At 42.8% G+C, this 16,836-nt stretch overlaps 1 protein-coding gene across 1 annotated transcript in view; it reads right to left on the bottom strand.

Annotated features, from left to right (window-relative positions):
• Nucleotides 1-6,235: 6,235 nt before the first annotated feature.
• Nucleotides 6,236-16,836, bottom strand: part of LOC142938556 (cytosolic phospholipase A2 gamma-like) — a 49,525-nt gene continuing 38,924 nt past the window's right edge. Inside the window, exons 12-14 of the mRNA XM_076081826.1 lie at nt 14,635-14,806; nt 9,360-9,528; nt 6,236-9,103 (exon numbers count right to left, since the gene is read on the bottom strand). Coding sequence (XP_075937941.1) covers nt 9,085-9,103; nt 9,360-9,528; nt 14,635-14,806 — 360 coding nt within the window. The 3' untranslated portion in view covers nt 6,236-9,084. The remainder of the gene's footprint in view (nt 9,104-9,359; nt 9,529-14,634; nt 14,807-16,836) is intronic.

Below are 16,836 nucleotides of genomic sequence, written 5' to 3'. Positions count from 1 at the left end.
AGCGAAGACCCCAAGTGTAGTTGTCTTAGATGAAAACCAGATGTGCAGGAGACCAGGGGCAGAAGGGGGGATGTGTAGAATGAGGAGGCCACATACATTCTCTTGCGTTCCGCCCAGATGTAAACATGACTTGTACCCTATATAAAGATGAAGCGAGCGCCCTAGAAGCAGGGACTTTCGGATTCGACTTGAGACCTCCGGACGATCTAGACGTCCGTAATGGCATGTGTTGCTTATTTGTAATAAACTTGATTATACCAGCAAGAACAGTGTCCACGGAGCATCCTTCATCATCACTTCAACAGACCTGTCGCATGCAAGATACTACAGTAACTAAAAGTACCAGTAGCAGTAACTAAAAGTAGCAGTAGCAGTAACTAAAAGTACCAGTAGTAGTAACCAAAAGTTCCAGTAGCAGTAACTAAAAGTACCAGTAGTAGTAACTAAAAGTACCAGCAGCAGTAACCAAAAGTACCAGTAGTAGTAACCAAAAGTACCAGTAGCAGTGTTTACTGGTTCAAAGTACAATCTCAGCCTTTTATGCTCTTAAAAGATGTTTCAGGCAGAAAGGAGGCCATAAGTTGATTTTGTGAAAGTAAACATAGTTTCAAAGATTTTCTTCAAAAAACTACCTCAGGACAGTTGATTTCACAGTCTGATGTCATGTTCATGAATATCTGCAGCTTTCAGCACTTTACTGCCTAGAGATGCATTTTCACTTTTCAGGCAGAGAGGAGGCCAAAAGTTGATTTTGTGAAAGTAAACATAATTTCAAAGATTTTCTTCAAAAAACTACGTCAGGACAGTTGATTTCACAGTCTGATGTCATGTTCATGAATATCTGCAGCTTTCAGCACTTTACTGCCTAGAGATGCATTTTCACTTTTCAGGCAGAGAGGAGGCCAAAAGTTGATTTTGTGAAAGTAAACATAGTTTCAAAGATTTTCTTCAAAAAACTACGTCAGGACAGTTGATTTCACAGTCTGATGTCATGTTCATGAATATCTGCAGCTTTCAGCACTTTACTGCCTAGAGATGCATTTTCACTTTTTATGCTGTTAAAAGACGTTTCAGGCAGAGAGGAGGCCAAAAGTTGATTTTGTGAAAGTAAACATAGTTTCAAAGATTTTCTTCAAAAAACTACGTCAGGACAGTTGATTTCACAGTCTGATGTCATGTTCATGAATATCTGCAGCTTTCAGCACTTTCCTGCCTTGAGATGCATTTTCACTTTTTATGAGAGATGAATTTTCACTTTTTATGCTGTTAAAAGACGTTTCAGGCAGAGAGGAGGCCAAAAGTTGATTTTGTGAAAGTAAACATAGTTTCAAAGATTTTCTTCAAAAAACTACGTCAGGACAGTTGATTTCACAGTCTGATGTCATGTTCATGAATATCTGCAGCTTTCAGCACTTTCCTGCCTAGAGATGCATTTTCACTTTTTATGCTCTTAAAAGACGTTTCAGGCAGAGAGGAGGCCAAAAGTTGATTTTGTGAAAGTAAACATAGTTTCAAAGATTTTCTTCAAAAAACTACGTCAGGACAGTTGATTTCACAGTCTGATGTCATGTTCATGAATATCTGCAGCTTTCAGCACTTTACTGCCTAGAGATGCATTTTCACTTTTTATGCTGTTAAAAGACGTTTCAGGCAGAGAGGAGGCCAAAAGTTGATTTTGTGAAAGTAAACATAGTTTCAAAGATTTTCTTCAAAAAACTACGTCAGGACAGTTGATTTCACAGTCTGATGTCATGTTCATGAATATCTGCAGCTTTCAGCACTTTCCTGCCTTGAGATGCATTTTCACTTTTTATGAGAGATGAATTTTCACTTTTTATGCTGTTAAAAGACGTTTCAGGCAGAGAGGAGGCCAAAAGTTGATTTTGTGAAAGTAAACATAGTTTCAAAGATTTTCTTCAAAAAACTACGTCAGGACAGTTGATTTCACAGTCTGATGTCATGTTCATGAATATCTGCAGCTTTCAGCACTTTCCTGCCTAGAGATGCATTTTCACTTTTTATGCTGTTAAAAGACGTTTCAGGCAGAGAGGAGGCCAAAAGTTGATTTTGTGAAAGTAAACATAGTTTCAAAGATTTTCTTCAAAAACGTCCATCAGGACAGTTGATTTCACAGTCTGATGTCATGTTCATGAATATCTGCAGCTTTCAGCACTTTCCTGCCTAGAGATGCATTTTCACTTTTTATGCTCTTAAAAGACGTTTCAGGCAGAGAGGAGGCCAAAAGTTGATTTTGTGAAAGTAAACATAGTTTCAAAGATTTTCTTCAAAAAACTACGTCAGGACAGTTGATTTCACAGTCTGATGTCATGTTCATGAATATCTGCAGCTTTCAGCACTTTCCTGCCTAGAGATGCATTTTCACTTTTTATGCTCTTAAAAGACGTTTCAGGCAGAGAGGAGGCCAAAAGTTGATTTTGTGAAAGTAAACATAGTTTCAAAGATTTTCTTCAAAAAAATACGTCAGGACAGTTGATTTCACAGTCTGATGTCATGTTCATGAATATCTGCAGCTTTCAGCACTTTACTGCCTAGAGATGCATTTTCACTTTTCAGGCAGAGAGGAGGCCAAAAGTTGATTTTGTGAAAGTAAACATAATTTCAAAGATTTTCTTCAAAGAACTGCCTCAGGACAGTTGATTCCAGTTTGATGCCATTCTCATGAATACCTGCAGCTTTCAGCACTTTCCTGCCTAGAGATGCATTTTCACTTTTTATGCTGTTAAAAGACGTTTCAGGCAGAGAGGAGGCCAAAAGTTGATTTTGTGAAAGTAAACATAGTTTCAAAGATTTTCTTCAAAAAAATATGTCAGGACAGTTGATTTCACAGTCTGATGTCATGTTCATGAATATCTGCAGCTTTCAGCACTTTCCTGCCTAGAGATGCATTTTCACTTTTTATGCTGTTAAAAGACGTTTCAGGCAGAGAGGAGGCCAAAAGTTGATTTTGTGAAAGTAAACATAGTTTCAAAGATTTTCTTCAAAAAACTACGTCAGGACAGTTGATTTCACAGTCTGATGTCATGTTCATGAATATCTGCAGCTTTCAGCACTTTACTGCCTAGAGATGCATTTTCACTTTTTACGCTGTTAAAAGACGTTTCAGGCAGAGAGGAGGCCAAAAGTTGATTTTGTGAAAGTAAACATAGTTTCAAAGATTTTCTTCAAAAACGTCCATCAGGACAGTTGATTTCACAGTCTGATGTCATGTTCATGAATATCTGCAGCTTTCAGCACTTTCCTGCCTAGAGATGCATTTTCACTTTTTATGCTCTTAAAAGACGTTTCAGGCAGAGAGGAGGCCAAAAGTTGATTTTGTGAAAGTAAACATAGTTTCAAAGATTTTCTTCAAAAAACTACGTCAGGACAGTTGATTTCACAGTCTGATGTCATGTTCATGAATGTGAAATCAGCACTTTCCTGCCTAGAGATGCATTTTCACTTTTTATGCTGTTAAAAGACGTTTCAGGCAGAGAGGAGGCCAAAAGTTGATTTTGTGAAAGTAAACATAGTTTCAAAGATTTTCTTCAAAAAACTACGTCAGGACAGTTGATTTCACAGTCTGATGTCATGTTCATGAATATCTGCAGCTTTCAGCACTTTACTGCCTAGAGATGCATTTTCACTTTTTATGCTGTTAAAAGACGTTTCAGGCAGAGAGGAGGCCAAAAGTTGATTTTGTGAAAGTAAACATAGTTTCAAAGATTTTCTTCAAAAACGTCCATCAGCACAGTTGATTTCACAGTCTGATGTCATGTTCATGAATATCTGCAGCTTTCAGCACTTTCCTGCCTAGAGATGCATTTTCACTTTTTATGCTCTTAAAAGACGTTTCAGGCAGAGAGGAGGCCAAAAGTTGATTTTGTGAAAGTAAACATAGTTTCAAAGATTTTCTTCAATAAACTACGTCAGGACAGTTGATTTCACAGTCTGATGTCATGTTCATGAATGTGAAATCAGCACTTTCCTGCCTAGAGATGCATTTTCACTTTTTATGAGAGATGCATTTTCACTTTTTATGCTGTTAAAATACGTTTCAGGCAGAGAGGAGGCCAAAAGTTGATTTTGTGAAAGTAAACATAGTTTCAAAGATTTTCTTCAAAAAACTACGTCAGGACAGTTGATTTCACAGTCTGATGTCATGTTCATGAATGTGAAATCAGCACTTTCCTGCCTAGAGATGCATTTTCACTTTTTATGCTGTTAAAAGACGTTTCAGGCAGAGAGGAGGCCAAAAGTTGATTTTGTGAAAGTAAACATAGTTTCAAAGATTTTCTTCAAAAAACTACGTCAGGACAGTTGATTTCACAGTCTGATGTCATGTCATGAATATCTGCAGCTTTCAGCACTTTACTGCCTAGAGATGCATTTTCACTTTTTATGCTCTTAAAAGACGTTTCAGGCAGAGAGGAGGCCAAAAGTTGATTTTGTGAAAGTAAACATAGTTTCAAAGATTTTCTTCAAAAAACTACGTCAGGACAGTTGATTTCACAGTCTGATGTCATGTTCATGAATATCTGCAGCTTTCAGCACTTTCCTGCCTAGAGATGCATTTTCACTTTTTATGCTGTTAAAAGACGTTTCAGGCAGAGAGGAGGCCAAAAGTTGATTTTGTGAAAGTAAACATAGTTTCAAAGATTTTCTTCAAAAAACTACGTCAGGACAGTTGATTTCACAATCTGATGTCATGTTCATGAATATCTGCAGCTTTCAGCACTTTCCTGCCTAGAGATGCATTTTCACTTTTTATGCTGTTAAAAGACGTTTCAGGCAGAGAGGAGGCCAAAAGTTGATTTTGTGAAAGTAAACATAGTTTCAAAGATTTTCTTCAAAAAACTGGCTCAGGGCAGTTGATTTCACGATTTCATGATGTTTTCATTACAACCTGCTTACCCACCTTTACTGGTTTACGGTACATTCTCAGCCTTTTATGCTCTTAAAATACGTTTCAGGCTTGGAAGAGGCCAAAAGTGGATTTTGTGAAAGTCAACATAGTTTCAAAAAACTGGCTCAGGTCAGTTGATTTCACTGTTTCATGATGTTTTCATTACAACCTGCTTACCCACCAATTTTCCATTATGATGTGCAACCTTTCATGCACGCCGAGGTAGGTGATCATATCGTCAATGTGAAGCTGTCTCTGACAGCAGGAACATGCTCGATACGTATCGTCTCTGTTGTCTTACCAGCAACTGGTAGAAAACTCCCCGTCAGGGAATCCAACCCTGGTCTTCCGCATGACAAGCAGAGATACTGTCCACTATACTAAAGAGGACTGCACTAGTAGCATTTTTGGCTCGTGAAAAAAAAGTGGCGCTGTTCCGGCCTTTAAAGGGAATTCTTAGAGCTCTACAGGGGAGGCTTTAAGTGTAGTAGACATTTACTGTCACTCAATGACACAGCAGCTGTGACTGAATCCATTCGGAAATCATGTTGTCTGGCATCTGAAATGTTTGCTGTCAATGGAGAATGGTGCATTGAGCCTGGGCATGTGCATAAAAGTCATCTTCAGCAGTTTCTGTAGTGTAGTGGTTATCACGTTTGCTTTACACGCGAAAGGTCCCCCGTTTGAAACTGGGCGGAAACAGTATTCTTTGTTCCTGCTTACTCCACACAATAAAACTCTACTTTGTGGAATTGTCAGAAACTGGATAAGAAGTACAACTGCCCCAGTGTTAGCTTTTCCTCCACACAATCAAAGTTTTCTGACTAGCGTTCCCAGCAAACTGGATGAAAAGAAGCATCAATTTCCATTCTGATGTGCAACCTTTCATGCATGCCGAGGTAGGTGATCATATCGTCAATGTGAAGCTGTCTCTGACAGCAGGAACATGCTCGATACGTATCGTCTCTGTGTTAAATGGCTGTTGTCTTACCAGCAACTGGTAGAAAACTCCCCGTCAGGGAATCGAACCCTGGTCTTCCGCCGCCGACCAGGGGTGGATGTGTGTAGCGTACCGCTCATCTGCAGCGCATCAGGCAACTTCACTGACGACGGAAAGCCACGGAGAACGCACAGAAACAGAGAGACAAAATATTCATGATATTGTATGACGACAGAATTCTTTCACCTGAAGATATACAAAATACCAGCAAAGATTATAATTGGGAAATCAGTGCTTAAAATGCCACGAAGAACGATGAAGTCATACTTATGTAGGAAACTTCAACTGAAACAATTAAAAGAGAGCTAATACAACAAACCAGGCAAACAGTGTCAGGTTCAATCATTTTATTACAATTTCAGAAGAAAAAAGAAAATAAATAAAAACTCAGTGATGATCTTACTATCTAAATCGCCCAGGCATCTTATTTAAAAAAAAAACATGACATAGTCGCAAAGGGGTTCGAGTTTCTGTGTTGTAGGCAATGCAGCTGGCCTCCATGAATGCTTGGTTGTATTGACCCACATAAAGACAACTCCCGCCTGTGGATGTTGTGCGACCTCTAACGCTGGCATAGGGTTAATTCATTCGAAGCCAGCGTGACAGATGTTTTATAGGGTGACATGATGACATACCAATATTTAGTAAATGGAGTAAGTATGCACAGTATATGGATATGCTGTGAATGTTTGGCCATAGTGGAAGACTATCTTCCACTATCTTCCATAGTGGAAGATAGTGTGCTGTCTCCTGTAGGCCTATTTCGTCTTGAAATTTGTAGGTTATAGCAAATTTAGGGGGTTAACTACAATTAGAAAATTAGAGATTAGAATTTTTTTAGACTGGTGTGAATACTTTTAATAATTTCCTTGGAATAGACCTGTGGGGTATTCCATCAGAAATCAATCCCTTTTTGGCCTCACTCCATTTTATTTGAACACATTATTCCTTCATGGTAACGTATGAGGGACCATGACCAGCGGCTTCAGAAAAAAGATCTTCACACCTGCGATTTTGCACTAAACAATTTTGCTGACCTGGGCTTCCCTATTATGACATGTCATTGTAATTTATTTAGTTTTTCAGTGATGTAATGATAAACAAATAGGAAAACTGAAGTAATATTTGAGTTGAAACAGAAAATCATCGGCAACATCAAGGAATTGTGTGTTAGACTGACCTATACCCACCAAATACTCATACTCAGACATCTGCTGTTGTTCAACTGCTAACCAACATCAAAACTTCAGGAGATGTAAAGAAGTGTTAAAAAATGCAAAGTTCAGTCGGAATTTTTTTTTTACGCAGATCTTGCAAATCATGATTTAAGGGCTCTCTCATACAGAGAGCACATGTAGGAAACAATTCATTAAAATCGAAAGAAGCAAGGTGAGAAGTGATTGATTTCCAATGGGATGCCACCTGTGTACTCTGGTACCAAGTATAGTGAACATAGAAACAAAGTTCTGAGAGTTATTTTATTTTAGGATTAGTTAGTTGTGTTGAGATATATTTTTTCATTTTGATGTCTCCTACTTCATTGTAAAGTCCAATCTCAGTCTCTGTACACACTTACCATGACACACTTGGTTGGTTTCCAGACAAGTGATGTTGTAAATGCTGCTGGTGTTCAACTGAAATTTAAGGTGAGCACAGAGAAACTTTCCCTCTTAGAAATTATTTTAATGTTCGCAATGCACTATTAGGCGATATAGGCTGGCTTGCAGTCTCCAATTCAATTCATCCAAAGATGTTGAATAGGGTTGAGTTCATCTGCACCAAAGTCGTAAAACTAATTCTTGATGGACCAGAGGGTACAACGAAGCAAGTTCAACATACCCAAGTTTTCTTCTGGCTTAACTAATCCTGGACACAGAAATTAACAGATCTATAAAATCAGCGCTTAAACATCTTTTCACCGAAAAAAAATGCTGCAGCACGAGTAGAGCTGACTATAATTATGTGTGTATTCCATTAAATGAATGTGTTGCTTAGATGTATTCTTATGGCGTGTATGACAATATTTAAGTCATATTCCTTCAGCTGCAACTCCGGCAGAGTGACCAAATTAACGCTGCATCCAGTCTGTTACTGTAAGAAACAACCCCAACATGTCAAACTGCTTCACACGACCCACATAAGTGAAGGTATGATGAGAGAATATACCGATTCACACCGCTGGGTTTACAGCTGAAATAATAAGGCAAAAATATTTTCACACTCACAGCATGAGAATAGATCTGCAAGATATTTATTTACCAAAATACACATGTAATAAAGGGCCAATGGGTAGAGAGAGTCGTCCGGCAACCGCAAGGTCAGCGGTTAGATCCTTGGCTGCTACGTGTCCTCTGACGAAGTGTCCCTGAGCAAGACACTGAACCCCTAACTGCTCCCCGGGCGCTTCTCAGCAGCCCACTGCTCCCAATAAGCTAGGGATGGGTTAAATGCAGAAGTCAAATTTTGTGTATATGTATATGACAACTCTAATAAATTTCTAAATTTCGAATTATAGTCAGATCTATCGGGCTCTAGATGAGACAGTGATATTACAAGTCTGTTAATTTACACATTCACACAGTCAGCTATTTATTGACAGCCGTATTTTTTTGCATGCGTCTGTTTAAACTGTGTTGTTTTTAGTCTGGATTATGACTTCAACTTCTTTGTATTTGTGTAACATTAATTCCGATATCTACGTAGCGAGCTTTGGTTGGTCAGTAGGCGGTATTTGTTTACCAGTTGATCTCTTATCTCCAACTTTCCTACTCCGGAGCAAGTTAGGTGTTCAGTGTATGTAACCATGGTGATCTACCCTGGTAATCAGTGAACCTCCGTCGTGGAACTGAAAACCCGGAGTTAACCCTGAAGTTACCTCGCTAACCTCAAATCCTGCTTTGTGGTACAGGCCCCTGGTTTTGTGCAGGGGGTCATCATCATGTTGAAACAGCACGTGGCCTTCAAATTGTTGCCAATTATTGCTACAGCAAGATATCTCCTCTTTGAAACTAAGAGCTATGATAAAAGTAGTATCCATATACTTTTGGAAACATAACTTACAAACAGTACATTAAAAAAGTATGATTATATGCTGTTACATTACATGATTACGTATTGGTTGTGTTATGCTGTGTTCTCTCTGCCTCCTCAGGCACAGAGTTATCATGATGAAATCAGAGATCTAGCGCAGCACAGACTTCCTGGTGGGGAGAAGCAAAGAGAAGTGGACATGTTAGATTTTTAATCAGTCAGTTATTTTTCCGTCAACCGTCCACATCTGTCTCAGACGAGCACACACAGATATTACATAAACTCCGGTAACTGAATTAGTTTTGTATCAGTCCATCTCCTTTCACACAGATTGTTTCCTCAGAGACACAGTGAGCCCACAAATTTCATGTGGAGATGTGAGATTCAGGTTTGACCTACATTGACAGTGCCCCCACCCATCCCTACCTCTTGTTGCGACGGTGGAGAACAGCCTTGTGAATCTCCGCCAGCAGAGTTTCCTTGTTGTTCTTTATGTTGGCTTTAGCTGTCTCCAACACAAACTCAATCTTCTCCTGGCTGAAGGGACGCTGGAAGGTGGAGAACTCCTCCATCTTCGCTTTGACCTCCTCTGCATCTATAATAAAGCAGCAAACACTGGTTTAGGCTCCAATCACCTGCTACCCTTCTACTTCTTGACACCTTGCTAAAAGTGTAGCTCTGTAAGTGCTATGGTCCTAGGGTTTTTGTTGTGGTTTGTTTACCGTTTTAGTTTGAATGTCCTCGCCTCTTGTGTCTTGTCTTACTTCCTGCCTTTGTGATTGTCTGCCCCGCCCTTATGAGTTTCACCTGTCCCTGGTTATCCCCCTCTTTTCCCTGGATTAAGTCTGTGAATGTAGCGGGGCCTTAGGGGGGGTAATGAAAGGGAACAAACAACGCCACCTGGGGAATTACACCCCAGGAAATATAAGCTTAACAACCCTAATATATGGTGTAGAATTGTTAAGGGCACACAGATTCGTTACAGATATTTGGGCAGAGACGTGGCTCAATGGGTAGAGAGGGTCCGGCAACCGCAAGGTCGGCGGATCGATCCTTGGCTGCTACATGTCATGTGCCGAAGTGTCCCTGAGCAAGACCCTAACTGCTCCCCAGGCGCTTCTCAGCAGCCCACTGCTCCCAATAAGCTAGAGATGGATTAAATGCAGAAGTCAAATTTCGTGTATATGTATATGACAACTCTAATAAATTTCTATTTTTTTTTCTTAAAAATGAACTGAAAATTAAAGGAGTCAATAAAAATCATCAAAACAAAAAATCAGTAGTGATGTGTCCTTTCATGACGAGGCTTTGAAGCTTGTGTCGAGTAATCCAGGAAGATTTTTGTGAAGCGCGTATCGAGGCTTGTGTTGATGACGTATGTGGTGACGTTCAAAGCCTCGCGAGCCGGCCGTACCACGTGACTGATTCAGGAAATAGTTTGCGGGTTTTGCGTGCAATTCGAAATATAAGGGGCAGCGAAACGCAATGGAGAGGTCGACACAGGTGCAGGAGCAAATGGGCCGGCCAGCACTGAAGCTAATTCAAGAGGTGGATACACGCTGGAACAGCACATACCATATGCTCCAACGTGTTTATGACCTCAGGGAACCTGTAGGAGCAGCTTTGGCAGGCATACGCACTGACATGGCCCGACTCTCATCACAACAGTTTGAAATAATCGCAGAATGTCTAAAAGTGCTGTCCCGATTTAATGATGCCGCCTGAAACCCAGCACAGTGGAAAAGTTATTTTAAAATAAAAATTAATAAAATGTTGTCCCTAGTAACATAAGCACAGTCACAAAGCAACTAACACAAGCACAATCACATCACAACCCTAAGGTCTTAGTGTTTTTTTGGTCCTAAGGTTTCCAAAAAAAATCTTTTTTTTTGGAAAAGAAATTTAAAGTTAGAAAAAAATCTTCTTTTTTTTTTGTAACATTTTTTTTTTTGCTGGCGGATTCGCGGGCCACATAAAATGACGTGGCGGGCCGGATTCGGCCCGCGGGCCTTGAGTTTGACACCTGTGGTCTAGAGGGGTGAGACAGGGCTGCTCTCTCTCAGGGATGCTGTATGCGCTGGCTATCGAACCCATGTTGTGCAAAATCTGAGCGAACATTGAAGGTCAGGTTTTAAAGTGTTTTAACAAAAGTTTTATTTTATCAGCTTACGCTGACGACGTTGTGGTCTTTGTTAAAAACCAGGAGGAGGTCAGTAAACTGACCACTATTGTCAAAGACTTCGGCACCCTGTCAGCCGCAAAGGTTAACTGGGCAAAGAGTGAAGCACTGGCAGTGGGGAACTGGAGGGAGGGTCTGCCCAGTCTACCAGGGGGTTGACCTGGAAAAAAGACGGGTTAAATATCTTGGTGTGTATGTGGGGAATGATTGTACTGTAAAGAAGAACTGGGAGGGAGTTTTGGAGAAAATGCAGGGAAGACTAGCAAAGTGGAAATGGCTGAAGCCACAGATGTCGTACAGAGGCAGGACTCTGGTCATCAACAATCTGGTGGCTTCAGCTCTCTGGCACAAGCTGGCCTGCATACACCCCCCTAAAGGCCTCACACAGAGACTACAGGCCATCCTAACAGACTTCTTCTGGGAGAGGCTGCACCCTCAGAGCGTACTCTTTCTACCTAAAGTGGAGGTGGGTCAGGGGCTGGTGCACATTGACAGCAGAGTGACTACTTTCAGGTTCCAGTTTTTACAGAGATATCTCACAGGTCCAACGGATGTGGTGTGGAGAGAGGTAACAGACTGTATTTTAAGGAAGGCAGCTGGTCTGGGAGTGGACACTGCACTTTTTTTAATGGATTTCAATCTTTTTAAATTGTGTGGATTATCTCCTTTTTACCAGTCACTCTTTAAGGCATGGAACTGTTTTGAATGGAGGAGACCGGAACCCACATGCTCACTACACTGGCTGCTTCATGAACCGCTGGTGAACGGAGCCAGGATGGACATCCAAGACGGCACAACACCAGGTCTGACCAGCAGGCTGTGCTCCTCTGGAACCACCACCCTGAGTAGACTAGTGGAGGTAGCTGGGCCTGGACTGACAGACGCACCTGCAGTGGCTTCTCTACTCGGGCTGAGATCCATCCGGCAGAGCAAGAGGATCCTGAGCAGATGAGCAGGGAGACTAATAGAGGACGAGGTCGAGATGCTGCAAGAGTACGACAGAGGAGAGGAAGCTCCTGACTCTACAGATCCCTTTCCGGATCTAGGATTTATTCCACAGCTGAATGGGGTCTCAGGACCATTATTTAATGAAACAGAGTCTACACTTTTGGACCTCTACACAGGGAAAGGGTGTGTGAAAGTGCTTAACAAAAGCAAACTGATCCAGAGAGCCAACGCTGTGTGAAGACAGAAATGTTGTGTGTCTGTAGATGAACTAATATTCAACGTTCCTTGAAAACATTATGAAGAGAAACTGTTTTGATTGTTTTTTGTTTTGTTGATTTGTTTCTAATTTATTGCCATGGCAACGATTTTTTGTTTTTTCATGTTTTAAGAAAATAAATTTTTCTAAAAATCAAATCTCTGTCTCTCTCTCTCTCACACACACACACACACACACACACACACACACACACACACACACACAAGAGCCTGTCATTTAATAACCTCTGTGTATGTGTGTCAAACATTATGATTCTGTCTCCTCTCCCCCTCTCTCATCCACCCAGTCCCACCCTTTCAAAATAAAAGCCCCACAAATACAAGATTCAATCCAAGAGTCCATCCATCCATTTTCCTCCGCTTATCCGGGGTCGGGTCGCGGTGGCAGCAGGCCAAGCAGGCTGACCCAGACCTCCCTCTCACCGGCAACATGTTCCAGCTCATTCTGGGGGATCCCGAGGCGTTCCCAGGCCAGCTGGGAGATGTAATCTCTCCAGCGTGTTTTGGGTCTTCCCCGGGGTCTCTTCCCAGTTGGACGTGCCTGGAAAACCTCCAGTGGGAGGCGTCCAGGAGGCATCCTAATTAGATGCCCGAACCACCTCAGCTGACTCCTTTCGATGCGAAGGAGTCGCGGCTCGACTCCAAGCTCCCTCCTGATGACCGAGCTCCTTACCCTATCTCTAAGGCTGAGCCCGGCCACCCTACGGAGGAAACTCATTTCGGCCGCTTGTAGCCGCGACCTTGTCCTTTCGGTCACGACCCAGAGTTCGTGACCATAGGTGAGGGTAGGAACATAGACCGAGTGGTAAATTGAGAGCTTTGCCTTCCGGCTCAGCTCCCTCTTCACCAAGACGGTCCGCTGCAGCGCCTGCTTTACTGCTGCAGCCGCACCGATCCGCCTGTCGATCTCCCGCTCCATCTTACCCTCACTCATGAACAAGACCCCGAGATACTTGAATCAATCCAAGAGTATGAATCTAAAATGCAGAAAAGAGAGAAGCGCTATCTCAATTGAACCTCAACGATACTACCGGTAACATTGGTGTGTATATATATATATATATTGCGACGACTTCGGGCAGTAGAAGCCACACTGTCAAAATTTCTTGCGGAATTTTCTAGTTAGCACTATCATCATTGTTTGATGCTGTTGATCGCTGTCAATTACCTTTGTACATCAAGAGAAAGTATTTTTAACGTTTTTCAATGTGTGTTATTCAGCACAAGAGTTAGTTTGTTTCCTGCAAATAAAACTACAGAACTCAGCCACTGGATCCTTGAATCATTAACGGCCAGCCGACCTCAGGTTAATCTCCCTTACTCAGCCTCTCGGTGACTAATTTTAAGTAGCTGATAGTCACCTACACCACCAAACTGCCCCAGGAAGGAGAGCCGAGATGGAAGCTAAGCTAACCCAGCTAGGACCTGAGGCTACTCCACTACCCAGCATGCTGCTGGCTGTCTGATGTTCGGTCGCAGAAAAATACGATGGATGGAAGGAGTTCAGTGACTGTTGAGCCCACATCTTCACAGAGACCTGGCTCCATTGTTCACCAGGATCAAGCTGCACTTGACGGGTGGACATCAGGATAGAGAGCAGGACTCTGGTGGACCAGAGGAGGAGGACTCTGTGTTCACATGTTGCTGCTGTTTACATTCCTTGTGATGCAAATCCCAAAAATGCACTACAGGAATGTACAACTGTTTTTGTTTTGTTTGTCGTGTGTTTATTGTGTTGTAAATGGGCTACAACTGAATTTTGTTGTGCATCCCTGTGTTGCATAATGACAAATGATCCTTGAATCCATGGTACTGATAAGTTAACCATCAGTGCTGATTCATTTTTTTAAGCTACGGCTGCCACATAAAGTAAGCTAGTTGAGTTAGTTGTAAACTCATTATAAAACAGTTTAAGCCAAAGTAAATTTTGGTTTAAAGATTTTAATTTTAATCCATTATCTGATGACCTCATAAATGTGTGTGTGTTCCCTACTTTGAGAAATGTATTATTGGCCATGTGGCCAATTAGGACCTGTAAACGGCTATATTGTTTACCATAGAAGACAAAACCAGAAATGGAACACATGGAATGAATAGGTCGATATAAATAAACTGCTGATGTTTCTGAGTGAATATCAAAGTCAAGGATGAATGTAGACATTTTAGTAGCCTATTATATGTTTTAGTTTGCTTGTTGCCTCATCATGGTATTATTTTCGCTTCCAGAGCAGCTCTGCCTCCGAGAAGAAAAATCATGAAAAGTCTGCGTGTGTGTAACTGCATGTGTGTGTAACAGACCTTTGCAGTTTCTTCTGTTATAGAGTGGCATGTAAATGATCGAGGGCTCGTTCTCTTTTCCCTCAAACACGTAGCAGTCCTTTGGCCAGTCTCTCTCCTCAAGGATTTTGTCGTCTATGTCTGGGAAAGGCTTCTTCACCTCAGCTGCATAATCTCTGGCAAGAGTCAGTGTCTTTGAAAGGAGCAGAGGGGGAACGTTATTTCACAGGTTTCACAGCTTTCATTCTCTGGAACAAAATCTTGGAAATAAATGTCCTTGAGTTAGGCATAGGCAGATTACATTAGTCATTTAGCAGACACTTTTATCCAAAGCGACTTACAATTCAGATTCTATCACATTTCTATACCATAGGCACAACTACGGGAGCAATTTTGGGGTTAAGTGTCTTGCTCAAGGACACATCGACATGCGACTAGCAGAGCCGGAGCCGGGGATTGAACCGCCGCCCCTCTGATTGAAAGACGGCCCTGCTATCCACTTAGCCACAGTCGCCCGCTACAGATGCCACTTTATAAATTAGATACTTGTATAAAGGGATTAGAAGTAGTAATTAGGGGTCTTACCAATGTTTATCATCCAAATTTATACTAGAAATACATTAAAGCATCTAAAATGGACTGCAGACTTCGCATTAAGTCCAGCGATTCTTTTTTTTCCATAATGATGTTACTGACTGTAAAGCAATAGGTTTATAGCACTTTTTCCACTATATTATTTACAAGACAGCTTTGATTTGATTGGCCCATATATGGTATTAGTACTGTACTGTTAGTTATTAATTTATGGTTCAGGCAGAAGAGGCGTGTCAGCCAAGACAGCCCAACAGTGTCCAGCGCCTTCAGCATCTCAGGGCGGACCTCGTCCGGGTCAGCAGTCCCCCCCCCCCCCCCTGCTGAGAACAGCCTGGGGTAGGCCCTGCTTTCCCTTCCTGAGCTGTCGGACAGTTTGCCAGAATCTCCTTGAGGCCAACCACAAGTCCTTTTCCATGGCCTCCCCGAATTCCAATGCCAGAGTTTTAGCATCCGCGACCACCGCAGCTGCAGCCCTTCTGGCCTGCCGGTACCTCTCAGCTGCTTCAGGAGACCCCTGGGCCAACCAGGCCCTGAAGGTCTTCTTCTTCAGCTTGACGGCTTCCCTCACCTCCGGTGTCCACCACCGGGTTCTCGGGTTGCTGCCACGACAGGCACCGATGACCTTTCGGCCACAGCTCCTAGCGGCCGAGTCCACAATAGAGGCTTTGAACATGGTCCATTCGGATTCCATGTCCCCAACCTCCCTCGGGATGTGTGAGAAGTTCTTCCGGAGGTGGGAGTTAAAGCCCTCCCGGACAGGGTCCTCCGCCAGACGTTCCCAGTTCACCCTCACTATACGTTTGGGCTTGCCGGGTCTTTCCAACCGGTTCCCCTGCCATCTGATCCAACTCACCACCAGGTGGTGATCAGTTGACAGCTCTGCTCCTCTCTTCACCCGAGTGTCCAAGACATACGGCCGCAGATCAGATGATACGATTACAAAGTCGATCATTGATCTCCGGGGAAGGCTTATGCCAGGGTGCTGGAAAGGAGGCTCTGACCGTTTGTCGAACATCGGATTCAAGAGGAGCAGTGCGGATTCCGTCCCGGCCGTGGAACAGTGGACCAGCTCTTTACCCTCGCAAGACTACTGGAGGGGTTCTGGGAGTTTGCCCAACCAGTCTACATGTGCTTTGTGGACTTGGAGAAGGCTTTCGACCAGGCGATCCGGTCTCTGTACGACTGCAGTAGGAGCTGTGTCCGCATTCTCGGCAATGAGTCAGACACGTTCCCGGTGGGTGTTGGCCTCTGCCAGGGCTGCCCTTTGTCACCGGTCCTGTTCGTGACTTTCATGGACAGGATATCTAGGCGCAGCCGGGGTGTGGAGAATGTCAGGTTCGGGGGTCTCGGCATCGCCTCTCTGCTGTTTGCAGATGATGTGGTCCTGTTGGCCTCCTCAGATCGTGACCTCCAGCATTCACTGGGGCGGTTTGCAGCCAAGTGTGAAGCGAAGGGGATGAGAGTTAGCACCTCCAAATCTGAGGCCATGGTGCTCTGCCAGAAACCGGTGGATTACTCCCTCCAGGTGGGGACGGAGTGCCTACCTCAAGCGAAGGAGTTCAAGTATCTCGGGGTCTTGTTCACAAGTGAGGGTAAGATGGAGCGGGAGATCGACAGGCGGATTGGTGC

Source organism: Anarhichas minor, unplaced genomic scaffold, assembly GCF_050575085.1.
Source record: "Anarhichas minor isolate MPS153535 unplaced genomic scaffold, ASM5057508v1 ptg000007l, whole genome shotgun sequence".
Taxonomy (NCBI): Eukaryota; Metazoa; Chordata; class Actinopteri; order Perciformes; family Anarhichadidae; genus Anarhichas; species Anarhichas minor.
Note: the sequence above shows the minus strand (reverse complement) of the source record. Positions and strands in the feature narration are given on the sequence as shown.